Source organism: Thunnus thynnus, chromosome 15 (assembly GCF_963924715.1).
Source record: "Thunnus thynnus chromosome 15, fThuThy2.1, whole genome shotgun sequence".
NCBI classification, from domain to species: domain Eukaryota; kingdom Metazoa; phylum Chordata; class Actinopteri; order Scombriformes; family Scombridae; genus Thunnus; species Thunnus thynnus.
Genome location: NC_089531.1, coordinates 6614591 through 6638969, shown reverse-complemented (window position 1 = coordinate 6638969; position 24379 = coordinate 6614591). Strand labels below are relative to the sequence as shown.

General features: G+C 36.2%; 3 protein-coding genes across 3 annotated transcripts in view; all 3 read right to left on the bottom strand.

Annotated features, from left to right (window-relative positions):
* Positions 1–1309: 1309 nt before the first annotated feature.
* Positions 1310–19000, bottom strand: LOC137198342 (major histocompatibility complex class I-related gene protein-like). The gene is made up of 5 exons (XM_067612098.1): positions 18879–19000; positions 4178–4444; positions 3613–3891; positions 3210–3512; positions 1310–1548 (listed from the first exon to the last, which is right to left on the bottom strand). The coding sequence occupies exons 1-5, from the start codon at positions 18931–18933 to the stop codon at positions 1421–1423; spliced, it is 1032 nt and encodes a 343-aa protein (XP_067468199.1). The 5' UTR covers positions 18934–19000; the 3' UTR covers positions 1310–1420.
* On the bottom strand, positions 9507–15427 carry LOC137198516 (major histocompatibility complex class I-related gene protein-like). Its single transcript, XM_067612400.1, has 5 exons — positions 15190–15427; positions 14262–14540; positions 13829–14158; positions 12679–12789; positions 9507–9610 (listed from the first exon to the last, which is right to left on the bottom strand). Exons 1-5 carry the CDS (start codon positions 15425–15427, stop codon positions 9507–9509), a joined length of 1062 nt encoding a protein of 353 aa, XP_067468501.1.
* A 2071-nt stretch (positions 19001–21071) lies between the features above and the next one.
* LOC137198616 (uncharacterized) overlaps positions 21072–24379 on the bottom strand; it is a 14970-nt gene continuing 11662 nt past the window's right edge. The window contains exons 8-9 of the mRNA XM_067612465.1: positions 23642–23713; positions 21072–21175 (exon numbers count right to left, since the gene is read on the bottom strand). Of these exons, the coding sequence (XP_067468566.1) occupies positions 21072–21175; positions 23642–23713 (176 nt within the window). The remainder of the gene's footprint in view (positions 21176–23641; positions 23714–24379) is intronic.

Below are 24379 nucleotides of genomic sequence, written 5' to 3'. Positions count from 1 at the left end.
TTTGGTTTCATATCACACAGTATTAGATTTCATACTGTATACAATATGTTTGATTTTGGTCCAGAATATAAAACCTTCAATCAGTATTACAATAAAACCTCAATGTCAGCTGTTTCTTGCAACTATACTGGATCACATGAAAGAGAAATTCTGCCAAATCAGCCAAATCAGCCAACCCAATCAGGTTTTTTTTTAATTAATTTATTTTTTTTTAACAAAGACAGACTTTCAGTATATTTATGTGAATATTATATCAGTATACTGTAGCTAGTTTCAGGAGGAGCAACAAGCCACTAATTCTGCATACAGTATAGGGCTAAACAATTAACTGAAATTTTATCAAAATTTTATCAAAATCGTAATATGTCCTCCTGCAATTTTCAAATTGCAGGAGGTGCAATATTTGTTAAAGGTGAAATGTATATCAAAATACCATTTAAATATTGTCATTCTGCAGAGATGTCCTGGCCTAAACATCATATTCTACAGACTTAAGAAAATATCTTAAAATAAAAATTGCATTATAATCATTTTGACTGATCCTTCCCATGCCCTCCCCCCACATGAACTCTTCAAAACGCTTCCCTCCGACAAGAGGCCAATTTTCTGTAAAGACCAAAACCTCACACCACAGGAACAGTTTCTTCCCATCTGCAGCCGGCCTCATCAACAAGGCCTGGGACCCCCACTGACATGTACTCGTATATAATCTAATTACCTACTTAGCAAGAAAGCAGATTCCAATTCTGATTTTAAAATGTTTTTCAAAATGAGAATAATGATGTAAAAATTATCATTCCCTCTAATATCACAAGTCATATAGTCAATCATCAGTCAAAATAATTGCAATTAAATATTTTTTCAAAATCCTTCAGCCCTAATACAGTATCTGCACAGTGTAGATGACATAATGTAACACTAACTGTGTTAAGAGTTGTATCTTTGACCGAAGAAGTTTCAGGGGGTGATGAGTCTGAAGCTATAAAAGAAAAAAGTTTAAGTAGTTCAATTTAACCTATTGACTACATTTACGGTATTTGTACATAGAGAGAGAGAGAGAGAGAGAGAGAGAGAGAGAGAGAGAGAGAGAGACATAAACTGACAGATTACTCACAGTTTGCAGGCCTGAATCCTGAAATACAGATGAGAGATTACAATATTTCAAAATTTAAAATTTCAGAATTTATGAAAGCAAACAAAGAAAATACTAATAAATGTTTTACAGAGGCACAATATTAATTTTACTGATTTCTGTTTATATTTTCAAAGGTAAGAGTAACTCTTGAGTTGGAGGTTAATCTACTGAATATAAGCCAAGTTACACTATTATTTGTTTTATTCATTCAGAATAAATATTTTCCTGAAATTTTATTTTGAATTCGGTGCTGAAATATGCCAAAACAGTGAAGTTAAAATGCCTTCATGATGAGTAAAAGTATGTTTGTCTCTCACCATTATCTTTCCTTCTCCAGATGAAGACTCCAGTGATGCAGACTGCCAGGAGCAGCAGTCCTACAACACCTCCAATAACAGGACCAGCAGGGAACTCTGAGGGAGAAACTGGAACCAAAACAAAACATTCACAGTGCATCAAGTGCATGCCAATGCATTTTTGGTATTTTCTACTATAATTACCTAAAATGATGTATGATAATCATACAACATTATTTAACAACCACATTTGTTACTTTCATCCTCCCAAAACACAGGGCTTTCTCACTGAGGGCTTTTTTCCTGTGTCTTTTATGTAATTATGAGAAGTGTAAGTGAGGAAAAAGACATCACCTGTAACACCTGCAATGGTCTCGCGCCAGGATGTTGACTACAGCTTATATAACCGCCACAGGTGCCACTAATGAGAGGGGGGCGGCGGGTGTTTGCTCTCTCACGTGGTCACACATTTCCTCAGATCAGCAACAATTCTAGTTTGTTCTTACTTTGTGTAAAAGCCATTTTTATTATTGCTGTAAATGAATAATTCTGCATTAAGATGACTGTAAATGATAGTTAAAATCAATTGTGTTTATTTTTGCTGTTAGTTGCTGATAGTTTTATACTGTGGGTGTATTACTAGCTCATTGTTTGTAAAGTGTGCCTCCTCGCATTGTAATGTAGAAGTCTACAGAGCCTCTAAAGTCCATAGGTGACATATTAGGTGATAGGTGATATTTATTATCCTATGCGCACAAGTTGTTATCTTGTGCAAACAAGATAATAACTTGTAATATAATAAGTTATTATCTTGTGTGCACAAGATACAGACAGGTGACAAATAAAAGGAAAAACTAGTCTGGGTCTGAACGCTTGACCCCTACAGTGAGGGGATCTGGTGGCTCTGTTATACTTTGGTAGGCATTTGGCATGTATGATTTGGGTCCACTTGTCCCCTTAGAGAGAAGAGTCACTGCAAATCAATACAATGTTGTTCTGAGTGATCACCTTTATCCTATGGTGAAACATTTGTAACGCTGTCTAACACACCATCATCAAAACACCAAATGAGGGAATATCTTTTTGAATAATGGTGTTCTTCAGCCTTTGCATTGACTCTACAAGTCTCTGGAACTCTTCTGCTGTTGCATGTTGTATTTATTTTTTCTGAAATTATTCTTAAAGTTTAAATTGATTAGATTGGTTTGTTTTAAATACAAAGCAGGAATAAGGGTGTTTGTTATTTTAGTGAGATTAATTTGGGTGAGCCCTTGCAAAACTCACTCATTCTTGGCACCTAGATTGCAGTGTGCTGCTAGACTGGCAACAGCACATCTTCAACTGTGCCTTTCCCCCCGTGAGGCAAATCACCCAGATACCAGACTGGTGCAGGTGAGGATATAACTTCAGGTAAATGCCAGTTCGCCGGTGCAGATACTATGTGCTGGCACCAAAACAGAGCCCTTTGTCTGGACCACTGAAATGCATTTTATAGCATCCTCTTAAGTAATTTAAGTGGGTCATGTGCATAATGTAACAAGTAAGAAACTACATTTATTTCAGTGAGCAGAACAGCAGTTTTGTTTGTTAACCCTGGACTTAATTAACCCTTAGCACCAGAATGCTCAGGACTGATAAACTTGTTTTAAACTCATTCAAATTGTATAATCAGAAGCCAGAGTTACCACCACATTTACAGCAAATGACATGTATATATTTTATTGGGCAACAGATGTTTTTAGGGAATAACCATTGTAAAGTCAGTAGTCCAGTCTTACCACAGTTGGTTCTGATCACTGCTTTGTCCAGTTTGGTGACGATGTCGTCCCTCACACCAGAGAGATGAAACACACATTCGTACCTCCTCCAGTCTTCAGGTGTGACTGATGAAAGGTTCAGATCAACACTCATCTGGAAGGATCCATCATGGTTGGGGAGGATCTCTCCATGTTCCACGTCCTCATGAAGCTCCTCTCCATCTTTCCTCCAGAACATCATGGCTCTGTGAGGGTAGAAACCTGTAGCGTGGCAGCTGACTGGAGAGGAGGGAGTCTTCTGGAGGAGAGACACTGAGGGAAGCTCTAGAGAGACAAGTGGTGAGGAGTCAGGGAGGAAGGTTAGAAACAGAAGATGCATTTAAATATTGTGTCCATGAAACTACATCAGGTCATGTGATTCTACCTGTTCTCAGCAGAGAGCTCTTCCCGTAGTCTAAATATCTCTTCAATAAGTCAGGGCACTGCTGGGTGAGGAAGTAATTCCAGATTACATTGTTGGGTCTCTCTCTGTCCCGCTTGTGTTTGGTGATGACAGCTTGTGGTTTTGGAGCGATCCATGTCAGTGTCTTCAGGTCAAATGCTATGAAGTCCTCTCCATCAAAACCAAACTGAAGAAACCCATTAACCTCTCCAGTCTCATCATCCCATTCACAGCCACTCATCCTCTGGAAGATGTGGACACCTGAGAGAGAGACAGAGTACAGAGTGAGATCCCACAGAGGGTTACAGGTGGCTGGAGCCTATGTGAGGCTGCATTTTAGAGAAGGTCGAGGAACATGTGGAAGGGTCACCTCTTCATTGCAAGGCCAGAACACAGAAATACACAAATTGACATCAAGGGGCAATGCAAACTTTCCAACCAAAACTGACCTGACCTGAATCATTCTGATGAAACCAAACATGACAAGAAGGGCCACTGCTATTTAACAAAAAACACAACTTTACATTTTTACAGTACTTGTACTTACCTTCAGTTTGGTTCAGTTGCTGCTTCAAAATGTCAATGTGATCTTTGTATTTGTATTGGCTTGACAAACACTCCTGAGTGTAAATCTCCAACTGTTGTGGATCCTCTTCTATCAATTTTTGTGACCAGTCCTGTTTGAATTCTGGTAACTTACTGATGCTGTCACAGTATCCCAATGGAACTTCATCAACCAACCCAACAACCACAAAATCTGGGAAGTTTTTGACTCCAGAGGACGCTGTGTCAGAAAACTTCAGCGAGTGTTTCACTATAAGAGAAACAAGTTTTTAGGGTTTTTAAGTTCATTTTTTGTATACATGCATTTATACATATTTATGGTAATTACATTTAATTACTTTCAATATTTTGCCCAGCATGAAACCTCAGACATACAAAGTTAGTGATGAGCTGGTGATGAAAGTAGAACATCTACCAACCTAAGAGCCAGATATTATACTTGGAATGATTGAGACTAAACAAAAGCTAAAAGGAGAGTGAATATTGACCTTCCATTGGCCAGGCAGCCAAAAACACAACTCAAAACATAAATGAATGCTGGATATGTTAATAGGCCATTTTTTGTCGACACATTTGCCATAATGACTAAGACAGCTTTATTAGCCTTAGTGATCATCATTTTATATAAGGTTAATAATGATTACATATACATTCAAGTGTAAATCTAATCAAAATGTTAATCTTGATATAAATATCTGTACACTGATATGAGATTCCTGAAAGTGGAACAACATATGGTGAGCAAAGCATGAATTACAACTATTTATCACTGTCTTCTCTAATTTGCCTTATTTTGCTTGAATGGTGACAAAATATCTTAATCTTTAGAAATTATGTTATTTTATTATATTTAATTTACAATTACATTTAAAAAATCTGTATATAATCATAATAATTAATATGAATTAGTAGTACAGTAGGAAGTTGCTATGATATGAGCTTAGAAACCTGACGTGTGTCTAGTCAGTCTGGTGGGCAAAAAAAAAAAAAAAAAAAAAAAAAAACACTGTAAAAACCTGATGAAATAATTTCAGAATGGTGACTTTGGTGAATAATGTTCAATACCATCAGTATCAAAAACCTAAAAGCAAACAAAAGCAAACTAAATCAGACCTAGGTCAGTGATGATTTCAAGATAAAGAACTCATAATTACAAAATAGTTTCTGATGAATTCAAAAATAGAGATATATCCTCTAAATAATGAGGTAAATATCTTATTATAGCTAATAGTTGTACATTTAGGCCTACTATAGGAGATGCTACATTATATGGAAACACATTTTTTGAAGAAAATATCTTTGAATAGTTTTTTCTGCTGTTAATGCAATGTGCCTCCATACTAATCAATATCATTTGTTTTCTTAATAATTAATCAGCAGTGAACAGACATGTCAAAATCTGAGGTATGTTAAGCTCTGCAATAAATGTACAGTTATATTTAAAAAGAGAAATATAAAGGCTGAAATAGAAGTTACAACAACTGTTTTAAAGATTAAATGAATAATAAGTTGTATTTTTAATATTAGTATTCAGTAAACAAAAACTAAACCTATTAAAAACAGGTACTGAAATATAATAAATATCTGTGAAATTGTGTTTTACTACATGATGCTGGTACATTAAGCTGCAGTTAATAGTCTAAGTGAGAATCATTACATTTAATGAAAGATCAACATCGTCTGAAGCAGAAGGTCATACTCAAGTATCTCCTCTTGTGTCACATAGACTCCACACATGCAGTTATTAAGGTGTTAATACATTTTTGTTTGAGACAGTTTTGAAATATCTGTAGTTTTAAAATACACCAAGATGTGATATAGCCCATGATTTATACCTAGCCTATAGTTTTCACATTATAATTTAATGTTGTATTCCTGTCTTTCAACACCTGAGTCGGTCTCACAGGTAATCTACAGTACAGCACTGGCCATTAGAAGGTGTGAATGTAATGAGAATATTGCCTTGAAATCACAGTTACAGTCACAAAGGTCTTCTTATGAAACATTAAATTCATTGGTGTCATTCACTGTGTATTTAAAACAAATCCAGATACAGAATGTAAAGACTCCTTTATTAATGTAATACTTGAGGTATGTGCTTTGAGATTTCAACTTAATTCTTGTTCTGTGAATAATTATATTATTAAAACATATTATATAATATCATGCCTAGATTATATTATATTACACTGTATTATAGTATCCCTAATCTGAGTTTACAGTATGAGTACACATTTTAAAACAATCTGTTACAGTGTTATCTTTTATCTTTTAGTTCATTACAATCAATGACACTATTTAATAAAGTCAAAGGACATAATCTGACACACAGCCAGATTTTAACAACGCCCAGAACATCAGTACTGTAAAAAAACTGTTATTTCTGCAAAATCCCGGATTTAACACGTTTCAGACCTGAATTTATCTCATTAATAGCTATATTTCGACGTACATCTCAACAGGTTATGTAGAAATAGGCCTAAATAAAAGAAGCAAAATACAGTACTAGTCAGAATGGGAGGTATGCGTCTTGTTATGTGCTGCGTGATTACCCCCCCCCCCCCCCCCCCCCCCCCCTCCTCCGCGGCGATTACGCGCCTACCCAGAAATGATTTGTAAATGATTTATTTAATATTGCTAAAGTCATTGATTAAATCCTTTATAATGGATGAAATATCAAAAATGGTACAGGTAAAGCTTGATCTAAACTGCGTAAAAGTACCCAAAATGAATGTGAAAGCGAACTGCATAACGCTGGGCCTTATACATTTTTTAAAGTTAATCTCACCTGAATGTGTGAAAGGAAAGAAGATCAGCAAAAAAACAATCTCCATCGTCTTCATGGCATGACTTTTTTGGGAGCCGAGTGACCACTGCAGTACACAAACAGTCGTTTCAATTTTGTTGTGCGTCTTCGTGTGTTGTGTGGAAAGGACGGACCAAAGTAGGCCACCAGTATCATATTGCGCCTGACGCGTGAAAGCCTCCAGCCCACTGACTATCACTAATCTACACTGTGCAACCCAACCACAGAACGTTGAATATATACGTTTCAACACGTGTAATATTTAACATATTAACATTTCAACAAAACGTAGTATTAATATTTCTATCCATTGAATAATGATGTTTTATGGTGTGACGACGCTGTGGTTAAAGTCTGGTAAGATTTAGCCACAAAGGCCACTTGGTTAGGGTTAGGAAAAGATCATGGTTTGGCTTAAAATAAAATACAAATATGAATAAAAACGGCTGCAAATGTCCCAACGTCAGAAATGTTGATATGATACGTTTTGTTGAAATATTAATATGCTACGTATTACAATATGGACTGTGGAAAAAAGGGAAGTCAAACGGGTATTCCATATTTAAAAAGTAATTTTATTTAAAACAAAGTAATCAAAACAAACCAAAGTAACACATTGGTGGGGTGAATCTGTAAGATCAGTGATGTAGGGAGTGGATGAGTGAGTGTATGCTGTACGGGTGTTGTAGGGTGGAACAAAGGAAAAACAACTATGCAGGAGTGAAGAGAGAGACTCAACTGGCAGCTTCTCCAGCTTATATATATACATGAGGCACATCTGGCCCAGGTGTGTCCCATCATGTTAATCAGCCTGCCCTCAGGTTTCCACCCCTGCAAACAGAGCACAGCAGCAGCAAGCAAAGCAGAGGAGCCGTCACATTACCAACAAAATAGGTGGAATATTCATGATTTGGTAACATTTTGTAAACAGAGGACAGAGACATACAGAGACATATTCAAGTTTAGTATAAATTAAATCTATTTATCAGAGCAATCTTTTTTTTCATTCCTCCAGGTACTCTGTACAGGTTCTGTCTCTTTGTGTGTTGATCTTGGGTGCAAGTGATTTATATAACTATTGATGGAGTAATCCTACTTTTAATCTCCTGATGCCATTTCTGATACCTAAACTCAGGATATTGGCTGATACAGAGTGCTGATCCACTACCAGTACTTCTATCTGTATTTCAGTTAAACATCTGGAAACCTCACTGAGTAGGTTCATTCTTCTATTCTTCTGTATGATAACATGAGGCTGTAGCTACACATAACTTCACTACATGTTGAGATGTTCAAAACTGACACTCTTTACACTTTTCAGACAAATCTTAATTATATTGTTCCAGAAGGTTTATAAAATTGTGTTGCATTGCATTGAATAAGATCAATATCAGTGCAGATATTGATCCAGTGTATCACACTGGTGTATCACTAACAACTAACACCAACACACACAAAAAACATGTTTTTATGAAGATCATTTTTATGTAGTTATGTTTTATGTGTCACAATTATGGGGTTGTAGTTTTCTGCAGTAATGTAATTATATGTCTGTCTGTCTCTGTCAGTAAGTTTTTGTCTTGACGCCTCTGTTTTTATACTGAAAAGCCTTCAGTTAGTCTGTGTTTGGTGTAGGTTGTCTGGTCCAGACATGTTCTCCATCTCACACTAGGTAGTTTTGATGTTTTTGTGGTGAATGTCTTTATTGATCCAATTTACCAAACTTATTTAGGTAATATGTTACGTAAATCCATTTACATTTACATTTAAATTTACATTTTTCATTTAGCAGACGCTTTTATCCAAAGCGACGTACATATGAGACTGATACAACACAAGCAGGGATCTAGTCAGGAGACAACAACACCAGTAAGTGTCATAAAGCTTAAGTTTGGGCCTGACAGGACGTAGATGCCAACAGGCAGTGCAACAAGGCAATGATTAGAGTGCATAGAAATATGGGTTTGTTTGTTTTTTGTTTTGTTTTTTTTGTTTGTTTTTTTCTCTCCCTACCATTAGCACATTTTATGTGTGTTTCACATTTTGTAATATGAATGATTTCCCATTTCCATTTGACATCTGAGCTGAGTTAAACTTTATATCATTAACCTGACTGTGGGGACTTCAAGAGGAAGTGGTGAAGTCCAAGACTGTCTGAGATGTTTGTTTTCACTGACAGATGCAACAACTGCATTAAAAGTTTCTGAACGACATGAATGACAGTTTCTGCTGACATCAACACATCACTGATATTAGTGAAATGAGACAATATTAATCTATTAGCATGTCCAGAAATTTTAACTGTCTCCTACTGCTGATCTGTTGAAAATAAAGATTTTTTTAAAATTTGTCTGATGATAATTTGCAAGTGCTTAAATCTTCAGTAACACAGTGGGAAAGTTATTTAGTATTACATTTTAATTTTGGTTTTCACTTTAACTGTATTGGTCTGATCTTTCATGGAAACAGGCTGTTTGTAAGAATCTTGCTTTAACTGTTGGAAACTTTATATCAGGAAACTCTTTGTTATGTTGGAGGTGTGGAAATGCTCTGGCAGCTGTTTCTCTGTGTTGACCTCACAGCTGACACATTTCAGAGTTATGTTGCTCTCTAGTGGTGATACAGGGAAAGACACACTCTCAGTCACAAAGTTCAGTGTACTCCATAAACAAATCAATATTTGTGGTAGGTATGTATTTTTGTAGTAGTGTAAACTGTTTCTTTTATCCTCACACATTTTGACAACTGATAACATTTTAAAAAGTAAACTCATGATTTCCAGGTATCAGGGACAAGCTTCACTAAAGTATTTCCCAAAACTTGGTACAAAACCTTTCAGCTATCAGTCAAAAGCACTCATTTCCACCTATGTAGTTTTAATAAATGGAAATATTTATTGAGTTCATGTTTGTCATGGGTCCTAATTTAAAGTATCACACAGATGCAGCAGACACAGATTTCTGTTTTTTTTTCAGATGACATTACTTACATATGTAACTAATCTTTTTTGAGAAGAAATAAGTAAACATTTTGCTATGATGGTTGTTTCTTACAGCAGTTTATTCTACCAGTCGATAGTCCTTGTATGTTTAATATGTTGGTAGGATGAAGCTTAAGCAGGTTTTCAGGTTTTTATTTAATAATAACTGAACAAATTGAACAAAAATGACACAAGAAAATGTAGCAAACCCTCTAGATAAAATTAAGTTCACCAAGTAAAAAACATAAACAAATAAAAAAAAATTTTCTAATTTACATTTGACCTTATGTCACCTTCTGTATGTGACACATCGGAGGACTGTGACCCCCCCCCCTAACAATCATGTTTTACATTTCACCAGCGAAAACATGATTGATTAACAATTTATAATGAATCATTAAAACTTGAGTGCGGGACTTCTGACTCCCCCCTCTGGCAGTGAGAGTAAAGGGAGGCACTTGGCTGTGACTGCCTGACACAGACATGCAGCACACTCTCATGTGAAACCTGGATGACAGGCACACAGAGAGGGCAGGTAAAAACGGATATGTTTAAACGGTCCACTGTCCCAGTATGCCAGTACACCACTGGCCATAACCTACTGTTGCAGTTATAAAACGGTGAATAAATTGTTTCGAGCATCACAACCTCTGGAAGAGCCAAACGATTAAAACGGCCAGAGTGGGAATGTTGCGCCTGACATGAGATTTAAAACCTCTGTTGACTGTGAAATACAGAGAGATTTATTTGACGGTGACAATGCTCAGTCAACATTGTGTGAACTTGTTGGCAAAGGCTTGAAAGTAACAGATATTCATTTATATGTAAAAGTTCATTTATATAAAATCAATTTAGCCATTTTTGCAATAAAGTACATCTGTCAGATTAATTAGGTGTCAGAGGAACCTTAATTAATCCTTCAACACCAATAATCTGAGCATTAACAAAAACCTCACAATGACATCAACATTTATCAGCCACACGACAAATACAGGACATGTGAAGATGACAAATGTATAAGATACAAATATAAGCTCTAAGAAGTGTTCGTGCTTTAATATGCAAGTTTCAGTATTTAAATGTTCAAAAATGTATATGTTCAAATATGTTGTGTGAAACTGTGGAAACATTTATAAATTTATGTGTAAAAAGAGTAACAGCTGTTACTTGGAGTGGAGGAGCGATGTGTGTCTTAAGACTAAGACAGAAGTCACAGATATTTATACTTTGGTTAAAGTGGGAGAAGTTGGTATGCAGTGTTTAAACCATGGGAATGGTAAATGGACTGTACTTGTATAGCACCTTTCTAGTCTTCTGACCACTCAAAGCACTTTTACACTACGAATGACATTCACACACATTCATACACTGAATGGTACAGGGGCTACTATGCAAGGTCTCAACCTGCCCATCAGAGGAAATCGAATCATTCATACACATTCACACACTGATGGCATAGTGTGTTAAGTATCTTGCCCAAGGACACATCAACATGTGGACTGGAGGAGCCGGGAATTGAACCGCCGATTTTCCAATATGTGGACGACCTGCTCTACCTCCTGAGCCACAACCGCTCCCACAATTAAACAAACAGCAGAACAAAAATCATGTTTTCTCAACCGTCGTCCACTGCAGAATCTTAATTAGTGTTTCTGAAATGAAACTGTCAAACTAATTGTTAGTGAAAGCATGAGTAGTTGAACATTAAAGTTTTAGGTTTGACTCCAGCGTTAGAAGCAGAGGTTAAAGTGCTGCATGTCTCCCATCATCATCAAAGACAGTACATCACATGACTAACTGATATGAATTTGATATCTGAAGACAAAAGATGCCCCACTGGAGTAACGTTGTGGCTCTTTGGTGTCTGGCAGCTGCTGCAGTGATTCATCTCCACCAAAGGTTTGAGGAAACAGCTGGACAGCAGCATCAGTTCTCTCCAGATGTTGTTACTCCTGCAGTGGAGGATTCACATCAACATTAATGCTTCTATCAGCTCTCAGATAATCTTCACAGATATCATTCTTCACTGCATCCACTGATGACCTGAAACTCATAAATCTGATCTATGAATTCACAGAGTTACGAATAGAAAGGAACCTGGACTTATTAGTGGTCATATTATATGTTTGTTTGATTTTAGTCCAAAATATAAACTTGACTGAAAAATTCTGCCAAATCAGTCTTTTTAACAAAGACAGACTTTCAGTATATTTATGAGAGTATTATATCAGTATACTGTAGCTAGTTTCAGGAGGAGCAACAGAGAGATTCTTCATACAGTATCTGCACAGTGTTGATGACATGATGAAATACTCACTGTGATCAGTTAAGAGCTGCATCTCTGACCTCAGAAATTTCAAAGGATGATGGGTCTGAAGTTATAAAAGAAAAACAAGGTGTTTAATTTAAGCTATAAACTGCATTTATCTGTACATAGAGAGAGAGAGAGATAAACTGACAGAATACTCATAGTTTGCAGGCCTGAATCCTGAAATACAGATGTGAGATTACAATACTTCAAAATTTAAAATGTCAGAATTTTGAAAGCAAACAAAGAAAACACTAATAAATGTTTTATAAAAACATTGTATTAATTCCACTGATTTCTGCTTTTCAAGCTACTGAACATCAGCCAGGTTACACTGTTATTTGTTGTTAAAATGGCTTGATGATGAGTAAAAGTATGTTTGTCACTCACCATTATCTCTCTTTCTCCAGATGAAGACTCCAGTGATGCAGACTGCCAGGAGCAGCAGCAGTCCTACAACACCTCCAATAACAGGACCAGCAGGGAACTCTGAGAGAGAAACTGGAACCAGAACAAAACATTCACAGTGCATCAAGGGCATGCCAATGTACTTTTGGTATTTTCACCTATAATGATGTATGATTTGTTACTTTCATCCCCTTAAAACACAGGACTTTCCTCGTCGTGACACACAGACAGTTTGGGAATCCTGTGAGAGTTTTCTACTGAGGAAACTTATTATTGTCCAGGATGTGCAGAGTTGTTAATATGAGTACAGCAGCTCAATTATACTGCCAAAAGCAGATGATGTCTCTTTCTAGGTGAAATTCAGGTTACTGGATATGTTGATCTGATGGTTTAATTTGGCATCATAATAATTCATACAATGACCATCTGCAGGTGAAAACCACCTTAGTGCTTCAGACCTCTGTGTGTCCATCCTGTGTCTATGTTGTACCTGTTCCCTGTCTTTGTTGTATTACACCTTTTGTGTCTTTGTTATTGTAATACTAAAGCTTTGTTCTTTATGTTTTTCATCCTGTCATCTTTGAGTTGATCACCCTGTCCTCCCTGAAAGCTCTTGCTCTCTCCTGCATGGTCACATGTTTCCTCAGATCAGCAACAGTTCTAGTTTGTTCTTACTGTTTAATAAATCTTATTTTCACATACAAACAGTAGATTGTCTTGTGAGTAATCCCATGACAGTGCAATAAATAAAATACAAGTAAAGTAAAAACGTGGTCTAGCATTTTGCATGTTGTGTTTCTTTTTTCTGAAATTATGTTTTATGTTTAATTTGGTTAGATTTGTGACAGACCTGTGCTCCTAATCATTTGCTGGCACACCACTAGATTTGAACTGTTTTTTGTTGCATTCACTAAAGTAATTTTTAGTAGGTCATGTGCATAATGTAACAAGTAAGAAACAATATTTATTTGAATGAACAGAACAGTAGTTTTGTTTGTTAACCCTGTAATTAACTAACCTTCAGCTCCAGAAAGTCAAGATTGTTTCAAACTCATTCAAATTGTAAAATCAGAGGTCAGGTTTAACTTCTTCTAAATGTTCATGGCAAATTTCATGTATACATTAAATAAACATAGTAAAGTCAGTATTCCAGTCTTACCCCAGTTGGTTCTGATCACTTTTTTGTCCAGTTTGGTGACGATGTCGTTCTTCGCACCAGAGAGATGAAACACACATTCGTACCTCCTCCAGTCTTCAGGTGTGACTGATGAAAGGTTCAGGTCAACACTCATCTGGAAGGATCCATCATGGTTGGGGAGGATCTCTCCGTGTTCCACGTCCTCATGAAGCTCCTCTCCATCTTTCCTCCAGAACATCATGGCTCTGTGAGGGTATAAACCTGTAGCGTGGCAGCTGACTGGAGAGGAGGGAGTCTTCTGGAGGAGAAACACTGAGGGAAGCTCTGGAGAGATAAATGGTGAGGGTTGAGGGAGGGAGGTTAGAAACAGAAGAGGCATTTAAATATTGTTGTGTCCATGAAACTACATCAGGTCATGTGATTCTACCTGTTCTCAGCAGAGAGCTCTTCCCAAGGTCCAAATATCTCTTCACTAACTCAGGGCACCGCTGGGTGAGGAAGTAGTTCCACCTTTCATTGTGAGCTCTATCTCTGTCCCACCTGTGTTTGGTGATGACAGCTTGTGGTTTTGGAGCGATCCATGTCTGTGTCTTCAGGTCAAATGCTAAGAAGTCTTCTCCATCATAACCAAACTGAACAAACCCATTAACCTCTCCAGTCTCATCATCCCATTCACAGCTGCTCATCCTCTGGAAGATGTGGACACCTGAGAGAGAGACAGAGTGCAGAATGAGATCCCACAGAGGGTTACAGGTGGCTGGAGCCTATGTGAGGCTGCATTTTAGAAAATGTCGAGGAACATGTGGAAGAGTCACCTCTTCATTGCAAGACCAACACACAGAAATACACAAACTGACATCAAGGGGTCAAACTTTCCAACCAAAACGTACTTGACCTGCAGTTTTTAAGCATCCAGATCAAACCAAACATGACAAGAAGGGCAACACACACACACACACACACACACACACACACACACACACACACACACACACACACATACACACACACACACACACAAACACGCACACACACACACACACACACACACACACACACACACACACAGAGGCCAAGAATCAAATGTAGAGCCCTTTTGCTCAGTTTTTCAGTGAATCCAGCACATAGCTACCAGGGAAACTATATATAATATTAATATTGACGACCCATTTTGAAAGAGTCCCTCACATTACATGGCTGGTAATAGAGGGAGAGATATGAGTGAAGAATATATGCACATTTAGTAAACTGTGTTTGTGTTTGGACATGTAAACATATGTGTTTATAATGCAACTATATGTGTTTGTTATTTGACAAAAAACACAACTTTACATTTTTACAGTATTTTTACTTACCTTCAGTTTGGTTCAGTTGCTGCTTCAAAATGTCAATTTGAGCTTTGTAGTAATTTTGGTCAAGTAAACATCTCTGAGTGTACCACTCCAAAAGTTGTGGATCATCTTCAAACATTTTTTGTGACCAGTCCTGTTTGCCTTCTGCTGTCTTACTGATGCTGTCACAGTAAACCATTGGAACTTCATCAACCATCCCAACAAGCACATAATCTGGGAAGTTTTTGACTCCAGAGGACATTGTGATGAAATACTTCAGCGAGTGTTTCACTGTAAGAGAAAGAAGTTTTAAGGGTTTTTAAGTTCATTTTTTTATAATCATGCATTTATCTATACTTGTGATAGTAACATTTAATTACAATAAATATTTTGTCCAGCATGAAACCTCAGACACACAAAGTTAGTGATGAGCTGGTGATGAAAGTAGAACATCTACCAACCTAAGAGCCAGATATTATACTTGGAATGATTGAGACTAAACAAAAGCTAAAAGGAGAGTGAATATTGACCTTCCATTGGCCAGGCAGCCAAAAACACAACTCAAAACATAAATGAATGCTGGATATGTTAATAGGCAATATTCTGTCAACACATTTGCCATAATGACTAAGACAGCTTTATTAAACTTACTGATCATCATTTTATATAAGGTTAGTAATGACTACATGTACATTCAAGTGTAAATCTAATCAAAATGTTAAATCTTCATATAAATATCTGTACACTGCTATGAGATTCCTGAAAGTGGAACAACATATGGTGAGCAAAGCATATGAATTACAACTATTTATCAGTGTTTTCTCTAATTTGTCTTATTTTGCTTGAATAATGAAAAATATCTTAATCTGTAGAAATTTTGTTATTTTATTATATTATTTAATTTGATTAATTACATTTAAAAAAGTCTGATCTGTGTTTAGTCGGTCTGGTGGAAAAAACAAAACAACAATGTACAAAACTGATAAAATAATTTCAGAAATGTGACTTTGGTGAATAATGTTCAATAACATCAGTATAAAAAACCTCAAACCAAGAGGGAACAAAAGCCAACTAAATCAGGCCTAGGTCTGTGATGATTACAAGATAAAGACCTCATAATTGCAAAATAGTTTTCTGATGAATTCATATTAACCAGATACTTCCTCTCAATGATGAGGTAAATATCTTCAACATAATATAGCTATTAGTTATACATTTAATCCTATTATAAGAGATGCTACATTATTATGAGAACAAATTATTTGAAGAAAATATCTCTCCAGTTTTTTTTGCTCTTAATGCAATGTGCCTCCATACCAATCAATATAATTTATTGACTTTAATCAATAAATTAATCAGCAGTGAACAGATATGTCAAAATCTGAGGTATGTTAAGTTCTGCAGTAAATGTACAGTTATATTTAAAAAGAGAAATATAAAGGCTGAAATATAAGTTACACCAACTGATTTAAAGATTATATGAATAATAAATTGTATTTTTAATATTAGTATTCAGTAAAAAAAAACTAAGCCTAATTAAAAACAGGTACTGCAATATGATAAAAATTTGTGAGATTGTGCTTTACTACATGATGCTGGTACATTAAGCTGCAGTTAATAGTCTAAGTGAGAATCATTACACTTAATGAAAGACCAACATCGTCTGAAGCAGAAGGTCATACTCAAGTATCTCCTCTTGTGTCACATCGACTCCACAAATGCAGTTATTAAAGTGTTAATACATTTTTGTTGCAGGCAGTTTTGGAATATCTGGTTTTGAAATACTGAGACATGATCTAGCCCATGATTTATGCCTTGGCTTATAGTTTTCACATTATTATGTTATAAATTGATGTTGTATTCCTGTCTTGCAACACCTGAGTCAGTCTCACAGGTAATCTACAGTACAGCACTGGCCCTCAGAAGGTGTAAATGTAATGAGAATATTGCCTTGAAATCACAGTTAATGTTACAAAGGTCTTCTTATGAAACATTAAATCATTTGTAGAAAATCCTCCTTCCTGCCCAGTCCTAGGTGGGCGGGACTTAGTCTCAACCTAATGGGCCACACCTGAACTGATAAGAAGCCTGGCTCAGTCTCTCCCTTTGTCTGCTGCAGCATGCTGACCTCTGTGTGATATTAGCTACCTTCTCCAGTTGACTGCACACCAGATGCATAATTTGTGTAAGTTAAGGAAGTGTATTGTAGTTATTGCTGTTTCTGTGTTCAATAACCAAACAAGTGCTTTGATTTGTGTTTGATTTATTATAGTACTTTTGTTTACTGATTTTTGTTTTCATTTGCCTTTTAGCCTTTAAATCATCTGTGAAAGTCAACTATTTAAGTGGAAATCCTGTGAACAAGACAATAAACTGTTGAACGGCTCTCATCTCTGGTCCTCATTTTAACTGGTGGGCCAGTTCAGAGGCTCGTTAAATAAGTCAGCTACCACAAAGTCAAGTTTCCACAGCATTGGTGTCATTCACTGTGTATTTAAAACACATCCAGATACAAAATGTAAAGACTCCTTTATAAAAGTAATACTTGAGGTCTGTGCTTTGAGATTTCAACTTATTTCTTGTTCTGTGAATATTATATTATTAAGACATATCATATTAGGCCTAGATTATATTACATTATACTGTATTATATTATTCATAATCTGAGTTTACAGTATGAGTACACATTTAAAACAATTTGTTAGAGTTTTATGTTTTATATTTAGGTTCATTTCAATAATGACACTATTTGATAAAGTCAAAAGAAATAATCCGACACACAACCAGATGTTAACAACATACAGAAACAGCCTGTTCTCACTCCCAACTCGTCACATATCGACGCTTGGTCAGGACCCCGTGCCGTCACTTTTTAACGCACTGGGTATCCCTTTAGCATCATTTATCAACGTACAGGGTTGTCCGAAAGACTTCTGTTGAACTCCCACAACATCTGAAATAGACGCCATGAGACCGATGACGTCTATACTAGGTGACAAATTTCAGCCTGGTCGCCAGAATAAAACATTGGTTTTTGCAAACCACAAATACGTTGAATATCTACATTTCAACACCTGTACTACGGAGCATATTAACATTTCAACAATACTTATATCAACATTTTTGAAGTGACGTACTTCACATGACATCTATATAAGCTGACGTTCTTCTTAGGAGTAGGAGGGTTTGGTGGATGGCTTGAAACTTTGTTGGCAGAAAGTTGGAAAGCAGCAGACATGGTTCGAGACCACCTTGCCATTTTTATTTTATTTTTTTATTTTAACCCAAACCATGATCTTTCCCTAACCCTAACCAAGTGGTTTTTGTGCCTAAACTTAACCAGACCTTAACCACCATGTTGTCACACCATAAAATATAATCATTTTTTAACGGTGACTGCCGTGTTACTGCGCATTGACAAATTATGCTAAGCGGTACCCAGTGCATTAAAAAGTGACGCCACGGGATCCAGCTTCGATATGTGACGAGTTGGCAGTGAGAACGTGTTGACAGAACACCAGTACTGTACAGAAACTGTTATTTCAGCAAAATCCTGGATATATTCAGTGTCAGTGACACCTGAACGACATTATTGATAAAATTCATAAATTAATCTAACATGTCGCAGACCTGAATTCATTTCTTTAGTAGCTACATTTCAACTGACATCTCAACAGTTTTCACATGACATCACATTTTAAAGTTAATCTTACCTGAAAGTGTGACCGGAAAGAAGATGAGCAGAAAAACAAGCTCCATTGTCTTCATGGCATGACTTTTTGGGGAGTCCTGTTGAGTGACCACTGCAGTGGACAAACTAGTCGCCGTTTTAATTTTGTTGTTCCTCGTCCTGTGTTGTTTGGGAAGGTGGGACCAAAATACACCAGTATCATATTGCACCTGATGCGTGAAGATGTCCAGCCCACTGACTATCACTTATCTATAAAGACACACATTTTACCCTTGGAGCAAATGTAATAATTATACATATTTGACAGCTGAAAGTACAAAAAAAGATGTACAAGTTCACTGATTCACAATAGTGTGCATTCGGTGATTCAGTGGTGCGATTTTTACAGTTGTCTGGATTTATAATGGACAACTATTCTGAATTGCCTGAGTCAGAACATCAGTTATTTTACTTCGATTAGTACGACACGAGAGGGCCCATGCGTATCGCTACACAGGCATATACTATAGGCTACTGCACATATCTGGGTTTGAATTATCCTGGTGAATTATCCTGGTATGACCTTTGCATACAACAAGAGTAACCTAGTTAATCATGATTCACACAGCGGTGAGTGCTGAACTGCAATTGGACCTGAACTTACATGGCACTTAACTCGCTTTGATCTCTCCTGAATAGATCCTTGCTTGTGATTTATTAACTCTCATGTGTACGTCTCTTTGGATAAAAGTGCCTGCCAAATGAAACTGTAACATCGTAACATTGATCGATTGTTCAGTGTCTAAAATGTCAGAAAATAATTTTTTGAAAAATGCATATCATATTACATATTCAGATTAATTGTTTTGTCTGATCAACAGTCAAAGACCTAAAGATGTTGAGTTTACTGTCACTGGAAACTGTGGAATTGCAAATATTCACATTTCAGACGCTGGTACAAGAGAATTATAATTTATTTAGTTAAAAAATTACTTAAATGTTCAATCAATTATCAAAATTGTTGCCAATTAACGTTATGTCAATCAACTAATCAATAATCATCTAATCATTTCAGCTGTAGAGTTATGCCATATATAGAGTGGGGGACAACAGGGGCCCAACAACAAACCTTTGCCTCAGGGCCCAATAGCAGATTAATCCTCCAAGTGGAGATGTTCAAAACTGACACTCTTTTTAAACCTTTTAGACAAACTGTAATCATATTGTTCCAGAGGGTTTATACAATTGTGTTGCACCGCACTAAGATAAATATCACTACCAAAAAAGCGACTTTTTCAAGGTCACAAATACCAACCAAAAAAAGACTTTTTGACTAATTTTTATGATGTTAATTTATTGTGTATCTGTTTTGGGTTAGTAGTTCTCTGATTTTTAGCCCTCAGTGAGTCTGTGTTTGGTGTAGGTTGTTTAGTTGAGACTACTGATATTTTTGTGGTAAATGTCTTTAGTGTTGCAATTTACTTAATTAATTTTTTTCCCTAAAAGTAATATTTCCCTACATGAATTTGTGGCTGGAGCCTATGTGAGGCTGCATTTTAGGAAATGTCAAGGAACATGTGGAAGAGTCACCTCTTCATTGCAAGACCAACACACAGAAATACACAAACTGACATAAAGAGGTCAAACTTTCCAACCAAAACGTACTTGACCTGCAGTTTTTAAGCATCCAGATCAAACCAAACATGACAAGAATCCTCATCCCATCTCCATTTGCCATCAAATAGGTGCTGATTTTAAGGGTTTATATACACTTTATATCATTAACCTGACTGTGGGGACTTCAAAATGTGATGTGGTGAAGAAGACTTTCTGAGATGTTTGTTTCCTCCTATAGATGCAACAATTGTGTTAAAGGTTTCTGAATGACAGTTTCTGCTGTCATCAACACAACACTGACATTAAGGAAATAAAACAGTATGAATTTATCTGTTAAGAATTTTACTACCAACCTCCTTTCTGACATCTAAACATCATGACCATCACTTACAGTACAGAGGTCTATGCAGGTGACCGTTTCCAAAAGTACTTTGCTGTATATCTGTTGCTAAGTTTTGATTAAAGACATGTTTTGCATTTATTTGATGATAATTTACAAGTGTTTAAACCTTCAGTAACAACGTTGAAAAGTTACAGTTTAATTTTCACTTTAACTGTATTGGTCTGATCTTTCATGGAAACAGGCTGTTTGTAAGAATCTTGCTTTAACTGTTGAAAACTAAGTCAGGAAACCCTTTGCAATGTTGGAGGTGTGGAAATGCTCTGGCAGCTGTTTCTCTGTGGTGACCTCACAGCTGAGACATTTCAGAGTTATGTTGCTCTCTAGTGGTGATATAGGGAAAGACACACTCTGAGTCACAAGGTTCAGTGTACTCCTCTGTAGTAGTGTAAACTTTTTCTTTTATCCTCACACATTTTGACAACTGATAACATTTTAAAAAGTAAGCTCATGCTTTCTAGATGTCAGGGACAAGCTTCACTAGAGTGTTTCCCAAAACTTGGAAGGAAACCTTTAAGCCTACTCATCTGAACGTTGAGGTTTACACAGGTATGATGTAACAGGAAGACCTCTTAAGCAGGTTTTCAGGAAAATTGTAATTATTAATTGAATAAATTGAACAAGAATGACACTAGAAAATGTAGCAGCGTCACTAGACAAAATGAAGTTCACCTAATAAAAAAAGAAGATAAGTGAAAAAATATTTTTTCTAATTCTCATTTGACCTCATGTACAAACAGGAGATAATTTCTACACCTAATGTATGTGACACATATAAGAGCTGGGACATCCAAAAAATCATGTTTTACATTCACCAGTGAAAAGATGATCAATTAACAATTCATAATTTATTATTAACTTGTAGATGTGGAGACAAACTTTATCTGAGGTGAAAACATTTAGCCAAAAACAGATCACATGACCTTAGAGAAGACGTATACTGTCACATAGACAAATCAATTTTGCCAGTTTGGCAATATGAAATGAAGTACATCTATCAGTACCACAGATAAAACCCTCATTAATCCTTTAACACCAATAATATGAGCATTAACAATAATGTTATAATGACATTAACATATATCATCCGCATGACAAATACAGGACGTGAAGATGGCAAATGTATAAGATACAAATGTTTAAGCTCCAAGAAGTGTTATTGCTTTAATATGTGATTTTCATCACATATGGAGGAGTATCTAAATAATCAAAAATATATTTATATTGTTTAAAATCGTGGAAACGTTTACAAATTGATGTTTAAAAAGAGTTACAGCTGTTACTTGCTATGGAGGAGCAATGTGTGTTGGAAGACTAAAACATAACTCAGATATTTATACTTTGGTTAAAGTGAGAGAAGTTGAGATGCAGTGTTCAAACTGTAATCACAATGAAACAGAGAAACAAAAACTGTGTTTTTTCAATCGTGGCCTCGTGCAGAATCTTCATTAGTGTTTCTAAAATGCAAACTGTCAAACTAATTATTAGTGAAAGCATGAGTAGTTGAACATTAAAGTTTTAGGTTTGACTCGCGTTAGAAGCAGAGGTTAAAGTGCTGCATGTCTCCCATGATCATCAAAGACAGTACATCACATGACTAACTGACATGAATTTGATATCTGAAGACAAAAGATGCCCCACTGGAGTAACGTTGTGGCTCTTTGGTGTCTGGTAGCTGCTGCAGTGATTCATCTCCACCAAAGGTTTGAGGAAACAGCTGGACAGCAGCATCAGTTCTCTCCAGATGTTGTTACTCCTGCAGTGGAGGATTCACATCAACATTAATGCTTCTATCAGCTCTCAGATAATCTTCACAGATATCATTCTTCACTGCATCCACTGACGACCTGAAACTCATAAATCTGATCTATGAATTCACACTTTAGTTTGATGTATCATGTGACTTTCCGACGGGTCCTGTGATGTCACATCTCAATATTCATTAAAACAAGTTTTGTTAATGAACATTTATGATGCAAAATAGAATAAAATATTGAAGCCACAGCATCTTTATTTGAGTTCACTATTCTCCTCTAAATCTTTACTGGAAAGCTGCAAAGACAGAGTAACAAATAGAAAAGGACTTGGAATTATTAGTGGTCATATTATACAGTAAATATAAGTTTGATTTTAGTCCAAAATAATTTTAATCAATATTACATTAAAACCTCAGTGTCAACTGTTTCCTGTAACTATACTGGATCACTTGACTTAGAAATTCTGCCAAATCAGCCAAACAGTTTTTAACAAAGACAGACTTTCAGTATATTTATGAGAGTATTATATCAGTATACTGTAGCTAGTTTCAGGAGGAGCAACAGAGAGATTCTTCATACAGTATCTGTGTTGATGACATGATGAAATACTCACTGTGATCAGTTAAGAGCTGCATCTTTGACTGAAGATTGATCAGAGGATGACGAGTCTTAAGCTATAAAAGAAAAGCAAAGTGTTTAATTTAAACTATAAACTGCATTTATCTGTACATAGAGAGAGAGAGAGATAAACTGACATAATACTCACAGTTTGCAGGACTGAATCCTGAAATGCAGATGAGAGATTACAATATGTCAAAATTTAAAATGTCAGAATTTTGAAAGCAAACAAAGAAAACACTAATAAATATTTTATAGAAACACTGTATTAATTCCACTGATTTCTTCTTTTATTTTGAAAGATAAGAAAGTAACTCTTTAGTAGGAGGTCACGTTACTGAACATCAGCCAGGTTACACTGTTATTTGTTGTTAAAATGACTTGATGATGAGTAAAAGTATGTTTGTCTCTCACCATTATCTCTTCTTCTCCAGATGAAGACTCCAGTGATGCAGACTGCCAGGAGCAGCAGCAGTCCTACAACACCTCCAATAACAGGACCAGCAGGGAACTCTGAGGGAGAAACTGGAACCAGAACAAAACATTCACAGTGCATCAAGGGCATGCCAATGCATTTTTGGTATTTTCACCTTTAATAATGTATGATAATCATACATCATTATTGAAGATTATGTTTCTTATTTTCATCCCCCTAAAACACAGGACTTTCCCGTCGTGACACACAGACAGTTTGGGAATCCTGTGAGAGTTTTCTACTGAGGAAACTTATTATTGTCCAGGATGTGCAGAGTTGTAAATGTGAGTACAGCAGCTCAATTATACTGCCAAAAGCAGATGATGTCTCTTTCTAGGTGAAATTAATGTTACTGGACATGTTGATGTGATGGTTTAATTTGGCATCACAATAATTCATACAATGACCATCTGCAGGTAAAAACCACCTTAGAGCTTCAGACCTCTGTGTGTCCATCCTGTGTCTATGTTGTACCTGTTCCCTGTCTTTGTTGTATTACACCTTTTGTGTCTTTGTTATTGTAATACTAAAGCTTTGTTCTTTATGTTTTTCATCCTGTCATCTTTGAGTTGATCACCCTGTCCTCCCTGAAAGCTCTTGCTCTCTCCTGCATGGTCACATGTTTCCTCAGATCAGCAACAGTTCTAGTTTGTTCTTACTGTTTAATAAATCTTATT

Coding starts and splice junctions, on each gene's coding strand:
- LOC137198342 (XM_067612098.1), bottom strand. CDS start 18,933: ATGAAGACAATGGAGCTTGTTTTTCTGCTCATCTTCTTTCCGGTCACA. Junction 4,445..18,878: donor CTTTCCGGTCACACTTTCAG/GTAAGATTAACT, acceptor TTTCTCTTATAG/TGAAACACTCGCTGAAGTTT. Junction 1,549..3,209: donor AGTGATCAGAACCAACTGTG/GTAAGACTGGAC, acceptor TTTCTCCCTCAG/AGTTCCCTGCTGGTCCTGTT.
- LOC137198516 (XM_067612400.1), bottom strand. CDS start 15,427: ATGTCCTCTGGAGTCAAAAACTTCCCAGATTATGTGCTTGTTGGGATG. Junction 14,541..15,189: donor GCAACTGAACCAAACTGAAG/GTAAGTAAAAAT, acceptor TCTCTCTCTCAG/GTGTCCACATCTTCCAGAGG. Junction 14,159..14,261: donor GAGCTCTCTGCTGAGAACAG/GTAGAATCACAT, acceptor TTATCTCTCCAG/AGCTTCCCTCAGTGTTTCTC.